This window comes from Tupaia chinensis, unplaced genomic scaffold, assembly GCF_000334495.1.
Source record: "Tupaia chinensis unplaced genomic scaffold, TupChi_1.0 Scaffold000081_1, whole genome shotgun sequence".
NCBI lineage: Eukaryota > Metazoa > Chordata > Mammalia > Scandentia > Tupaiidae > Tupaia > Tupaia belangeri.
In genome coordinates, this window is record NW_006159542.1 from 2,769,661 (window position 1) to 2,784,066 (window position 14,406).

General features: G+C 37.5%; 1 protein-coding gene across 1 annotated transcript in view; it reads left to right on the forward strand.

Annotated features, from left to right (window-relative positions):
- Nucleotides 1-10,287, forward strand: part of DNAJC25 (DnaJ heat shock protein family (Hsp40) member C25) — a 51,042-nt gene extending 40,755 nt beyond the window's left edge. Inside the window, exons 12-14 of the mRNA XM_006142803.3 lie at nt 3,133-3,285; nt 5,572-6,042; nt 10,151-10,287. Coding sequence (XP_006142865.1) covers nt 3,133-3,285; nt 5,572-6,042; nt 10,151-10,273 — 747 coding nt within the window. The 3' untranslated portion in view covers nt 10,274-10,287. The remainder of the gene's footprint in view (nt 1-3,132; nt 3,286-5,571; nt 6,043-10,150) is intronic.
- The last annotated feature ends 4,119 nt before the right edge of the window (nt 10,288-14,406 follow it).

A 14,406-nucleotide genomic window follows, 5' to 3' on the forward strand; every position in this document is an offset into this window, starting at 1 on the left:
TGACTTCCATGTCACCTGCTAGCCCTGCTCATCCCTTCTTTTTAGCAGATGATTCTTATATTGGCCCTTCATATGATAACATGACATAATTTTTTTTTAGAGGTTTTTGCTATAGGGCGCGTGCGCTTGACAGAGAGACAGAAAACAAGAAATCACACCGCAATCCCTTCTCCATTCTCCTCTCGGGATCTTGGGCATGCACGCACACGCTCCCGGCGTGTTTAAGCCTCCGGCATGTTTAAGGCTCCGGGTCTGGGACTCGAATCGTGGCCGACTACATGGGAGTCCAGCGACATAGCCATTACGCTAACTGCTGGTCCCTCGGTAACATGACATAACTTAAAAATATATTTAATTCAGACTAGATACTAGTTTGTCTAATTTTATATACTAGCGAGAAGAAAAAAATAAATATATTTGAATGTAGGAAAACTATTATTGAGAATACTCTTTCACATTCAAAATTCCTAGTAGAAAATACATAGTGGGGACCAGCAGGTGGTGTGGTGGTTTAGACATTGGACTCCCACATGGCCAACCACGGTTCAAGTCCCAGACCTGGTGGCTTGCTTTCTTACTTTCCCTCTCTCTCTCTCTCTCTGTCAAATTAAAACGAATGAATGGATGAATGAATGAATGAATAAAGTTAAATAATTCTTTTAAAAAGAAAATGCATAGTGATTTTGGGGTCGGCAGGTGGTGTGGTGGTTTAGACATTGGACTCCCACATGGCCAACCACGGTTCAAGTCCCAGACCTGGTGGCTTGCTTTCTCACTTTTCTTCTCTGTCTCTCTCTGGTCAAATTAAGTAAGTAAGTAAATAAATAAATCTATTTCTTAAAAAAAGAAAAGAAAGTACATAGTGATTTTAATGGATACAAGAAAGTCTTTGTGACTAGCAAATTTACTACTTTAAATCTAAGCTGCATATTGGAGGATTTAGAGGGGTTCCTTGAACAGACAGATCCCTCAGCAGATCTGTGGTAACAAGTCACTAGGTTTAGATTTTTAAATGCCTTTAGCTCAGAATTTTCAACTTTATGCATTTTGAGTAAGTCATTGCAAAAAGAAACCCTTGAAGTTAAAAAAGATTTTTATGATCGTTTCTATTGTACTTACATATAGAGATAAAGAATTTACTTTGGTCTTAATCATTAACTTTTTTTTAATTGGCTCAAGCTCAAAAATAGGTTTTCTGGGGACCAGGAGTTGGTGTAATGGCTGTCGCTGGACTCTCATATAGTCAACTGCGGTTCCAGTCCCGGACCCGGTGGTTTAAACTCATATGTGCGTGCTCAAGATCCCAAGAGGATAATGGAGGAGAAGGGATTGCGGCGTGGCCATCCCCCCTGGGGGGTGACTTCTCACTTTCTATCTCTCTGTCTGTCTCTGTCTTTCTGGAGAGCACACGTGCCAGAAAGACAAAAACGTCTCCAAAAAAAAAAAAAAGGTTTTCTGTGAGATGAAAAGCAAAATCATGATGTGCTTTAATAGCTTTTCAACCTATGTAGTTCAGTAAAACATTGGCATTTATCTCTGTTAGAAATTGATTAGAGGGACCAGGTAGCATGGTGGTTGAGGGCATTGGACTCCCACATGGCCTACCACAGTTCAAGTCCCAGACCTGGTGGCTTGCTTTCTTGCTTTCTCACTTTCTCTCTCTCTCTCTCTCTCTCTCACTCTCACTCTTGTGCTCTTGCTCTGTTCCTCTCTGGTCAAATTAAAATTTAAAAAATAAGTAAATTTAAATAAAATAATTCTTAACAATTTTTTAAAAATTGATTAGAATGAGAATATTTTAATAGCTATTTTATTTGTAAACATTTAGAAGAGTATTTTAGAATGCTATAATTCCTTTTATTTTTTTTTTTGGAGAGATTTTTGCTATTAGGGCGTGTGCACTTGCCAGAAAGACAGAGAGGGACAGAGAGAGAAAGCGAGAAATCCCCCCTCATGGGGGATGGCCACTCCACAATCCCTTCTCCTCTATTCTCCTCTCTGGATCTTGGGCACACATGCATACATGCGCCTCGTGTGAGTTTAAGCCACTGGGTCCAGTTAACTATGTGGGAGTCCAGTGATATAACCATTACACCATCTGCTGGCCCCAACATGCCATAATTCTTTTAACGAGTTTGTCTGAGTAAGGAAGATCTGCTGTATGTCTTGAAATAGTGGGACCAGCAGTTAGCGTAATGGCTATGTCGCTGGACTCCCACATAGTCAACCATGGTTCGCGTCCTGAACCTGGTGGCTTAAAACTCAGGCGGGGTGCGTGTGTGTGCGTGCCCAAGATCCCGATAGGAGAACGGAGAAGGGATTGCGGTGTGGCCATCCCCCCGCTGGGGGGTGATTTCTCATTTTCTGTCTGTCTGTCTGGCGAGGCCCTATAGCAAAAACCTCTCCAAAAAAAAAAAAAAAAGAATGTTATGAAATAGTGGGGTGCTATGTATATATGTAATGTTTTTTATAATGTATATTGTTTGATATTCAAAACAACCATGTAAACATAATAGTGCTGGTGTTATTATCTCTTTTTGACAAATGAAGAAGAGTGAGGCTCAGAGAGGCTAAATATTTTGCCCAGGGTTGCAAACCTAGACTTTGACCATTATACTACATAGATGTCTGTCTCAATGTTGCTTTGAGGTGATCATATTTTAGTTTTATAGGCACAGATTAGTTTTATCTGCTTTTTACTCCCTTAATTGCTTTCAACAGAAAGTTTTTCTTACAAGACTGAAATATGATTATGAATATATGTGAGATATTTTTTTCTATCAGTTGTTGAGTAGATGTCAATATGTTCCTAAGTCATAGGAACATGGTCACATTCTTATTATCACTAGCTAAAAAAGATGTGGTTGGTTCATTGTTATTAGTGTTTTTGTAGGAGGGGACTAATACTCATAATTTTGAGAAATACCTTTATTGTTTTTAATACTTAATATTAAAGTTTTGGAAACATGTATGTATGCCTTTGAAGAGTAATGAGAATTTTCTTTTGATCATTTTGGTAGTTTTATTTAGATAAATTTTACATAATAAAATTTTAGATTTGATGTAACAGATTATAAGCTAAGGTCATTTAATGAAATGTCCTATGAAATTTGCTGTCTTGTCATTTTACAGGATGAAGAAACACGGAAAGATTATGACTATATGCTGGATCATCCTGAAGAGTACTACAGCCATTACTACCACTATTATCGCAAGCGCTTAGCTCCTACGGTGGATGTTCGGATAGTGATTTTGGTCAGTGTGTGTGCTATTTCAATGTTTCAGGTGTGTATCGATAGCTATGTGTATCTATGTGTATGTGCGTGAGGGCATACTGCCTAGTGCCAGTCATCAAACTGAACTACAAATACTTTTTTGTAAAATTTTCACTTCCAGTTAAGATCCATATTTTGCATTAGAAAAAATTATTCATTTATTTAGCCAATCAACAGTATTGGAAACTTCATTAGTGGAAAATCTAGGAAATTGATGATGATGATGGTGGTGATGAATGTTATTGTAACTACAATCCTTCCTAAAACACCGGACATTTTCTTACTGCTCCCTCTAGAGTATTTTCTATAAAACACCCAGAGTAAATGTCAGTGACACCATGTCATTTACTTGCCAGTGGTTTCCTGTTAAACAATGACTTCCCATTAATCTCTCAACTCCCTAATATGGCCTGAGAAGTCCTGGCTTCCATCCATCCAATGCCAGTAGTGCTCACCATCATTGTGACAACTCAAAATGCCCTACTCATTTGAACTCAGGTTAAGAACTACTGAAATAGGTTTTTTTTTTTTTTTTTTCCTGAAATAGGTTTTTTAAAGTACCGTAACTTGGGACCAGCCGATGCCGTAATGGTTACGTTATTGGACTCCCACATAGTCTACCATGGTTCAAGTCCCAGACCTGGCAGCTTAAAACTCACGCCAGGCATGTGTGTGTGTGCATTCCCAAAATTCCAAGAAAAGAATGGAGGAGAGGGATTGTGGTATGGCCATCCCCTCTGGGGAGTGATTTCTCATTTTCTGTCTCTCTGTCTCTCCATCTCCCTGGCAAGTGCACGTGCCCTATAGTAAAAATCTCTCTTGTTAAAAAAAAAAAAAAAAAAGCACAGTAACTTAAATCAGTTTTTTCTATTATTCTTAAACTAACCCATGCCTATCATGTCATCCTTCAGAGGAAAGGAACAAGACAAATGACTAAAATAAAAAATTTGCTAGCTTAAAAATTATTTCTCCAGTTTAATTCCCCAAAATGATACTCAACTTACATAGTAAAATAATTCCTGTTGAAGAGTAAGTTGGTGTATTTTAGATGTATCAGCTCCTGTAGAAACAGTGACCTTTCAAAAGGGAAAGCAGGGATTTCACTTTTTTGTTTTAGATAATGTAATTTCCCTAATAACTCTTTTTCTATTCCTGATAGATGACTACTATAATATTTCAGGATATTATTGGTGTAACTGCTATATTTATCCAGTAAAATAGTAATGGGTAGGAATGACTATAGTTTCCCTAGTAACTTTTTTTTTCTATTCCTGATAGATCACTATTAGAATATTTCAGGATATTACTGATGTAACTACTATATTTATCCAGTAAAATAGTAACGGGTAGGAATGACCATAGTTGCCTGAGTCTATATCCTGTTAATTTTAAAAATTTATTTATTGGGGGAGTATTCCCAACAGGTTTCATGACAGCATGATCCCCCTCCTCCCCAGCCTTCTAGTCAGCCAAGATCAAGGGTGCACATGGGTGTGTTCAAGCTGACGTGTGATCTGAACCCCTGGCCTTCCCATATGGCTCCAGTATTGTGTAGTGGTGCTTCATGGCCTACCCTATATGACTGGACTTACTCAGTGAATATTTTCTTTCTCTTTTTTTAAGAGAGATTTTTGTTACAGGGTGTTTGCGCTTGCCAGAGAGACAGAGAGAGACAGAGACAGAACGCAAGAAATCACCCCCCAAGGGGGATGACCACACCAGTCTCTTCTCCTCCATTCTCCTCTCGGAATCTTAGATATGCATGCACATGTGCCTGGAGTGAGTTAAAGCCACTGGGTCCGGGACTCAAACCACAGCGAATATGTGGGATCCAGTGACATAACCATTATGCCATCCGCTGATCCCCCCAGTAAATGTTTTCAACAGGTTCCTACCAGGTAGTTTTTGCAATTGAACTCTTTCTCTACTAAGTAGGTTGCAGGTGGGAAAAAAAGGGAAAAGGTTTCTTAATAGTGATCTAGGAAAGAGCTGAATGGTAAAGATGTGAGGCTGTAGTTGTGGTGTGATCCCACTGAGTCATTTTTTGATCTCGGGCATCCTGTCTGAATCACTGGCTTGTTGACTCAGCTGAGTTCATCTCACTCACCCAGTCTTGAGATCTCGGGTCCACATGGGCATTGTTCAGTTGTATCTTTTGCTTACAAAGTAAGATCCCTATTTTTAATCAGAATGGGTTTTTTGGGTGATGGTATTTACCAAAATGCTCTACTACTGCTTTAGTTCAGATAAATTTTGGTAATAAAAATGACCCATTTTTCTTTGTTGAATCTTCTAGTTCTTCAGCTGGTGGAATAGCTACAATAAGGCAATCAGCTACCTAGCCACAGTGCCCAAGTACCGTATCCAAGCTACAGAGATCGCCAAGCAGCAGGGACTGCTGAAAAAAGCCAAAGAGAAAGGCAGAAACAAAAAGTCCAAAGAAGAGATACGTGATGAGGAGGAGAACATCATAAAGAACATTATAAAAAGTAAAATAGATATCAAGGGAGGCTATCAGAAGCCCCAAATACGGGATCTTCTCCTGTTTCAGATTGTCTTAGCTCCATTTCACCTGTGCTCATATATAGTCTGGTATTGCCGGTGGATCTATAATTTTAACATCAAAGGCAAAGAATATGGGGAAGAAGAGAGACTCTATATCATACGTAAATCTATGAAGATGTCCAAGTCTCAGTTTGATAGTCTAGAAGATCATCAGAAGGAAACTTTTCTGAAACGGGAGCTCTGGATAAAGGAGAACTATGAGGTGAGTAGTCACTGCTGTGATCTTAGTGTCATCCTCCTCACCAAGGTAAAATTGGGTGTATGATAGGGATAAGTGGTATGCTCAAATTTCTGAAGCCCAAGAGTTAAAAATGAATTACTTCATATAGTCATAATGAATAAGAAATACAGTCATACTTCTGTTGGAAATATGGCAGTGTTTTGTACTGGGGTAGTGACTGTTTTAACTTGTAATTTGTCTTTTTTTCTTTAAGAATGATTTATTTTATTTTATTTACTTATTTATTTGTTATTTTTTAATTTGCTGTAGGGCACATGCGCTCACCAGAGAGAGATAGAGAGAGAAAGAAAATGAGAAAGGTCAGGCATGTGGGAGTTCACTGCCTTAAACCACCACACCACCTGCTGACCTCCAAGTAATTGGTCTTTTGAAAGGTGAACTTCAGATACTTAAATTGACCAATTCTGGAAAGGTTTTACGAAAGGTCTAATTTTCTGTGTTAAACTATGGTAGAATTATATACATGTTTGCAAGGGTGTTACAACAGCTTTCTGGTAACTGCACTAAAATTTGGAACCCCCAAGTTTTCTTCTAGTCATGCAAACCTAGTCACAGAGATTCAAAACACAACAAAACAATAAAACAGAGGGAAAGAAAAGAGAATAAGAGATGGAAATTTTGCTGAAATAACTGTCCATTTCAAAAATAATTAAGGACCAGCCCCAAAGTCTACTGGCTAAGGAAGCCAGCTACCACTTGGCTTACCAAGGTTCAAATTTTGGCCCAAGGGACCAGCAGTTAGCATAATAGCTATGTCGCTGAACTCTCATGTAGCCAACCGTGGTTTGAGTCCTGGACCCAGTGGCCTAAACTCACGCCGGGCGTGTGTGCATGTGTGCCCAAGAACCTGAGAGGAGAATGGAGGAGAAGGGATTGCGGCATGGCCAACCCCCCGAGGGGTGTGATTTCTCGCTTTCTATCTCACTGTTTCTCTCTGTCTTTTTGGCAAGTGCACACGCCCTATAGCAAAAACCTTTCCGAAAAAAAAATATTCTGGCCCAGGCAGCTTCAAAAACACAACATATTTATATGTTATATATCTAAAACCCTATAAAATGGAGAAATGAAGGAGAAGGGATTGCAATATGATCATGTCCCATTGGGTTGTGCTTTCTCTTCCTCCTCTCTCATTTTAATTTTTTTTAAGAATTATTTTCATTAACTTTATTTATTTTATTTCATTTATATTTGACCAGAGAGGGACAGAGTGAGGGAGGGAAAGCGAGAAGGCAGGCTGCCAGATCTGGGACACAAACTGCCAGCCATGTGGGAGTCAGTGTCCCTAACCACCACACCACCTGCTGGCCTCTCTCTTCCCTCTCTCTATCTCTGTGTTTTCTCTGGCGAATGTATAAACCCTTCAGCAATTAAAAAAAGAAAAAATATAAAATCTTCAGAATTACAACCAACATGTATGTGGATTTTATTTACTTTTGAATTAAATTGACTTTTGTATGCTTCTAGACTTTGACATTTTAATAAATATTGTATAATTTTCAGCTATAAAAATGACTTTGAGGTAATCAGTTCCCTAGCCACAGTGCTAAAGGGACTAGCAAGTCTTATCATAATGATACTGTTTTAGAATCTGGGTAAAATTAATTGGTTAATGTATTTATATAAAAGTAGAGCTCAGTGAAACCTTAAGAATCTGAGATCTCTTAGCTTTTTCTTTCTTTCTTTTTTAAGAGAGAAGGAGGGATGGAGACAGAGACCCTTGATGGGATCTCACCACGCTGCAGTCTCCCAGCCAGCCAAGAACACAGCATGAGTGTGCATGTTCAGGTCGAACAGGCATCCGAATCCTGGGTCTCCCATATGGCTTCAGTATGGTGTAGTGGAATCCTACCAGCTGTACCATGTGGCTAGGCCCATAATCCTTCTTATATGTGATATCTTCAATAGCTTTTACTGAAAGTTAAGTTTTGCTCTGAATTATATTAAAATAAATTCATTTATGAATTGCCAGATGATTTGGCAGTACATCTATTCATCCTGTTTATAAGTAAGATAAAAACGGAAAGTAACACTGTTTAGCTCCTAAACTATTTGAAAAGGTTTCTTTTTTCGAAGTTCATTTATTTCATGAGAGGAGAAAGAGAAGAGACCTCCAAAAGGATATTCACACAGTGATCTACCTCATTCTCAGCCACCCCAAATCATAGGCACATGTGTGTGCATCCAGTTTGCTCAGGGATGTTCCAGAGCACAAAACCTTTCCCATGTGGGTCCAGTTGCGTTACCGCTGCACCAGGGCCTGGCCCATGAAGAAGTTTCTCTTTTAGGTAGGTTTAGCAGCCCAGTCCACAAAACTGTCTTTCTAGAGTATTATCCTGGGATGAATTAGGAGGTTACGTTATTATATGAGGTTATTTTAGTCATTACTTTCTAATATTTTGGATGTAAAATCATTTATTTCTAAAATCTCTTGTGGCTACGAAATTGGCTATGACAACCTCTCCATTTTGCTTCAGCTGACATCTGCTCCAAGTTGTGGGAATGAATGCAACTGTTCTTTGTTCTTAATTTGTATGGTTTATTTAACTTTCTTTGGGAACTTCAATTTAAAAAAAATTTTTGAAAGACCTGTAATTATCTTTGAAGATAAAAGTAGGTGTAAATTTGGAAAACAATATGGAGATTTCTCAAAAACCTACAAATAGAACTTCCATATGACCTAGTAATCGCAGTTGTTGGTATTTTACCCAAAGGGTGGGAGAACAGTTGATTGGAAAGACACTTGCACATCCATGTTATTGTAGCGTTATTCACACTTGCTAAAATGTAGAACCAATCTAAATGTCCAAAAACTGATGACTGTGTTGAAAAACTATGGCACATATATACTGTGGAATATTACACAACTATAAGAAACAGTGAGACCCTATCATTTGACTCAAAATGGACAGAGAAGACTTAATGTTGAGCAAAGTGAGCCAGACTTTGAAAGATGTACATTGTTTTGGGTCATCAGAAAAGTCATGATGCATTTTTGCATAGAAAAACACATTTTTCTGACAATCCAATATCTCCCCACTCAATTTGTACTGAGTGTCTGCACTTCATAGCAGAAGTTGAAAGATCTGAAGATGTGTTGGTGGAGAGGATGAGTGTAGATGCTAGAGACTGTAAGAGGGGAGAGTGGGTGTTAGAGAGTGGGTGATGGAGGGTGGGTGTGAGAAAAAATTTTTTAGGACAGTCATGTCTGCTTAAAAGTGTTATTGGTCTGTTAAAACTAGTCTGCAGGTTGTTTCATGAGTGCTTTATCAAATTTTGAAAGTTCAAGTGCAATAATGTTTGAACACTATACATGATAGAGTATCTTGTTTCTAATAAACCTTTTTGTTTGCTTTTTCTAAATAAATAAAGCCTTGTCTCAAAGAAATTTCAAGAATCTGTCAAAAAAAAGGGAGATGTAAGTTCAATTTGGAGACAAACATACATTTACCCCTGTATATACATATATTCATATATGTGTCAGGTCACTTTGTTTCTTGGTTAAGATCAATAAATGTGAAATTTACAAAGTACCATGTTAAAAAAAAAACCCTGTTGGTCCTTTAATATTGGATATTAATTGAAGAAATGGTAAGCCCTTTAATCTCAATTTATATAAAATTTCAGTGAAGAAAAAAATATTCCTAGGTTAAAGAAATTAGTAACTGGGATCAGCAGGTGGCATGGTGGTTAAGACCCTGGACATTCCCACATGGCCGACCATGGTTTGAGTCCTGGACCTAATGGCTTGCTTTTTCACATTCTCTCTCTCTCTTTCTCTCTGTGTGTCTCTCTGGTCAAGTTAAAATAAATGAACAAATAAATAAAATTAAATGTAAAGAAGAAATTAGTAATAAAATTACTAGCTTATGTACAAGTTCTTTTTGAACATCGAATGTTAAATGCTTAATTGCCTAGTTTTTAGGTAAATGGTCTTTAGAAGACAAACCAATACATGTGTTGGAAAGTTTTGCCCGAAGTTATATTTGAAAAATGTAAATATGCCACTAAGCTAATAGCAAATGTTTGTCTTTGAATTGAAAAGTCTATTTAGTATTATTCATGCTTACAGGTCTACAAACAAGAACAAGAAGAAGAATTAAAGAAAAAATTGGCAAATGACCCTAGATGGAAGAGATACAGGAGATGGATGAAGAATGAAGGGCCGGGACGGTTAACATTTGTGGATGACTGAAGTTTGATGGAATGCTACTATGCCAAACCTTAATTGTGATATTATTTTCATAACTGAATTATTTTAGAAATGTATCAACTGCTTCTCAGCAGTAACTAAAACTCCTCAAGTATTTGATTAAACAGAATAATGTGCAAATTTAAACTTCCCCTTAAAACTTTATACATAAGACATTTATGATTGTTCAGTTTTTATAATCTATTTGTGGATTTTTTTAAAGATTCTCCATGAGGATTAGTTGCCATTTAAAATTTTTATATGTTTAGCTTAAATGTTTGACATGAAAATTTATTAGATATCATTTAAATTTTTTTATGTGTTAAGTGTTTATTCTTTTAAGTGTGTTTCCTTAGTCTTTGTTAGACTGCTACATTTTCCTGCTTTCATGGCCTCTATATTTCACAAAATATAAAAAAATTATAACGGTATTTCATTACATTATTGTGTCTTTCTAGACACAAGCTTTATCAGCTGAATGATCCAACTATCACATTGTCTTCATTACAGTCATGACAAGATTGAAATATGTTCAAAATAACCTCTCTGGGAGAGTCTTCTGCGAGAATATCTGTATACGCTTTCCCCATCAGTCATAATATTCTTTAAAGAATCTGAAACTCTCCAGGAGAGTGACTCTACCCTCATGTCCTTGTAGGATGATCTTGATTACAGTCTCATTATAGGACTTTAACTATGTTCTCCAACATTTCAGAAAGGCCCTTGTAATAAGGTCTTTTATACCACAGTATTACTTTTTTTTTCTTCAATTTGAAAGAAAAAATGGTAGGGGAGAAATCATTTACTAAAAAGTTGTTCATGTACTATGAAGTCCTTGAGCAGTGAAAAATCCTTTCAGCATGAGAGTATTTACATACGTTCAAGCCAGAAAGAAGAGTTGCATGGCCATGTGCTGTTCTATTAATCTGTGAAATATAAATATTTTTATACATGTGGAAGTTAAAGTAAGCGACATATAATTTGACTGAATTAAGCGTGATATAGATCCAAAGTATTGATACACATTCATGATAGTGAATCAGTACTCCCATTAAAGTATTTATCCTCATTGCTTCATATTAATAAAATGGTTGCAATATGTCATAAGTGGTTTGGTATGACATTCTGAAGATTAGCATATTGTTTTTGTATTACAAAATCTAAAAAGATTGTATAGCATAGTGGCTATATGGAATCTGTTTCTCGCTCAAGTAAGCTAGTCCTTCTAAGAGCTTAGCCCGAATATGTGATCATGCAGAGGCAGGAGGGAGAGTTCCATCCTTGCTCATATAGCCAGACTTAGGGCCAGTTACTGTGTCTGTGAGTGAGCTCTTCAGTTGCCTCAGTTATAAAATTGCGGAGGAGTTTGACCAGATTATCAGTAGGGCCCTTTTGTAGCTCTAATTTTTTTAAAAACAGATTTGTCATTTCTTTTTTCCTTTTTTTCCCATTTATTTATTTATTTTAATTTGACCAGAGAGGGACAGAGTGTGAAAGAGAGAGAGAGAGAGGGAAAGTGAGAAAGCAAGCTGCCAGGTCCAGGACTCGAACCACAGTCAGCCACGTAGGAGGCCAGCATCCCCAACCATTATGCCACTTGCCAGCCCCACTCCAAAATTCTGAAATGACAAAATTATTTATGCTTTCAAAACTTTACGTGAAAGTAGTTTATGCATCCATTCTTTTTTAGGAATGTGGAGAAGAGACAACTAATTTATGGGTAGTTATGTTTCAACCTCAAATTCCCAACACTTGGGACCAGCAGTTGGCGTAATGGCTGTGTCGCTGGACTCCCACGTAGTCGACTGAGGTTCACGTCCTGGACCCAGTGGCTTAAAACTCACACCGGGCACGTGTGCGTGGGTGCCCAAGATCCTGAGAGGAGAATGGAGGAGGAGGGATTGTGGCGTGGCCATCCTTCCTGGGGGGTGATTTCTCGCTTTCTGTCTCTCTGTCTCTGTCTGGCGAGTGCACGCACCCTATAGCAAAAACCTCTCCAAGAAAAAAAAAAATTCCCAACACTTAACACATAAATAAACGGCTCTCAAAGGGACTGTGTTAGTTATCACACAATGGTATTTATCCTCTAAGTATGTGTTGTATATTATAAGGACCAAAAAGGTATTTGCCCCTCTTAAAATTTTCAAAGGAATTTCTGATTATCCGTGTTTTTTTTTTTTAAACCTATGATCCAGTATGTAAAGAGGACAGAATATATAGTTATTTATAATGGTTGGCTGATGAAAACAATGTCTTTGGATATTAAGTTTACTTTTATTTATGAGAAACCATGAAGGCTCACATGCGAGGGGGAAGGAGGCACCCCTAACAAGATCCTATCATACCATGATCCTATTCCCCAGCCCTTCCAGCTTGTCAGATCTTGGGCATCTGGGCACCCAGTGTGTTTTCAAGTTGACTGGGGATCTGAACCCATGATTGACCATCTAGCTTCCAGCATTATAGATCAGTACCCTATTGTGGTGCCACCGACTGGGCCTGGATATTCTTTTGTCCATCTGCTAGGTTTCTGTGTTTTTTCCTGTCTTTTTAGAAATTTCATTTCTGATATTATCCCCAACAGCCTGCTCACTTGGTAACATTTGGTCAGTCTTTTGGAGTCTTGGTCGTTGCATGGATCAAGATGAACAGAACTATCCTTAACTGAACTCCAGTTCTCTCCTTTCCTCAACCAACTGTTTCAGAATCCTGGGACTAAGGAAGCGTCATTAATTGTTACAAGTGCCATTCAAATACTCTTGTTGTTTTCTTTTTACTGTCTCTTACTCTGCTATTTCTTACCAAAAAAACAAAGCCTCTCAATTTTAGAAACATTTGGAGGAAAATCTTGGGTAGAGGATTTCACAGCTCTACTAGTTAGACAATTTTTCTTATGCTTCGTATTAGGCTATCTCCATTTTTTGTAAGTTACAAATTTGGTTGTAGTTTTATAATACATCTGTTGGATAGTACCACACCTAGAATCTTAAATACTCAAGTGGTATGTAGCACAATTTAAAATACTACATAAAAAAATGGTTAAAGTTAGAAAATTAACAGCTGTTTTAGTACCATTGAATTTACATTTATAAAATCATAATTTGTGGGGCCAGCAGGTGGCATGTGGTTAAGGGGCTGGACTCCCACAGAGCTGACTGGTTCAAGTTCCAGACTTGCTTTCACACTTTCCCTCTCTCTCACTCTCCCTCCCCCACTGTATCTCTCTGGTGAATGCATATGCCCTATAGCAAATTTTAAAAAAATAATTCTTTTTATAAAATCATAATTTGTGGGGCCAGCAGGTGGCATGTGGTTAAGGGGCTGGACTCCCACAGAGCTGACTGGTTCAAGTTCCAGACTTGCTTTCACACTTTCCCTCTCTCTCACTCTCCCTCCCCCACTGTATCTCTCTGGTGAATGCATATGCCCTATAGCAAATTTTAAAAAAATAATTCTTTTTAAAAAATCATAATTTGTTTCCTTTGAGGTGTTTTTCTCCCTTTGTCCTAAAGAGGCAGTAAATATTAAACACTCAAACCTTGTAGCAGTTTAACGGAGTAAGAGCTGGTTCCTAAGCTAACACTCAGCTAGTGTTATGAACCAGACTACTATCCACAAGTTGAAAGTCCTGTAGAAATTAGAGAGAAATGGCTTTTATCAGACATTAGTATAAATAGGATTTAGCTACTTTAAGACAGTAAATCAAACATTGTCCCTTTTGAGTTATAACTGTGTATTTGAGACAAAAATGTTGATATTGATACAGACCACTAGTATATGGATGATTATATTTCCTTTTATTTGCAAAACCGTTTATTCTTCACAGTTAAATATGAGCCAAGGCCAAATGTAGAAGCTACTGACTCAACAAAATTTGTTAAATTATTTAACCTTTCTAGTTTTCTTATTCATGAAACAGGGGGGATCTTTTTCGATAATGAGGATTTAAAGTTCTTTATTCTAAACCTGCCTAAAAATTCACATAGGTTTGGGGGCTGAAGCAGATTAGATTATTTGAAATTGAGAAGTGTTATGTATATTTAAGTAAAACGTCTACATTAATTAGTCACAAACTTAAATCAGCTTAATTTTTAAAAAATAGTGTGTGCAAATGCCAGAGACAAAGGGAAGAGAGA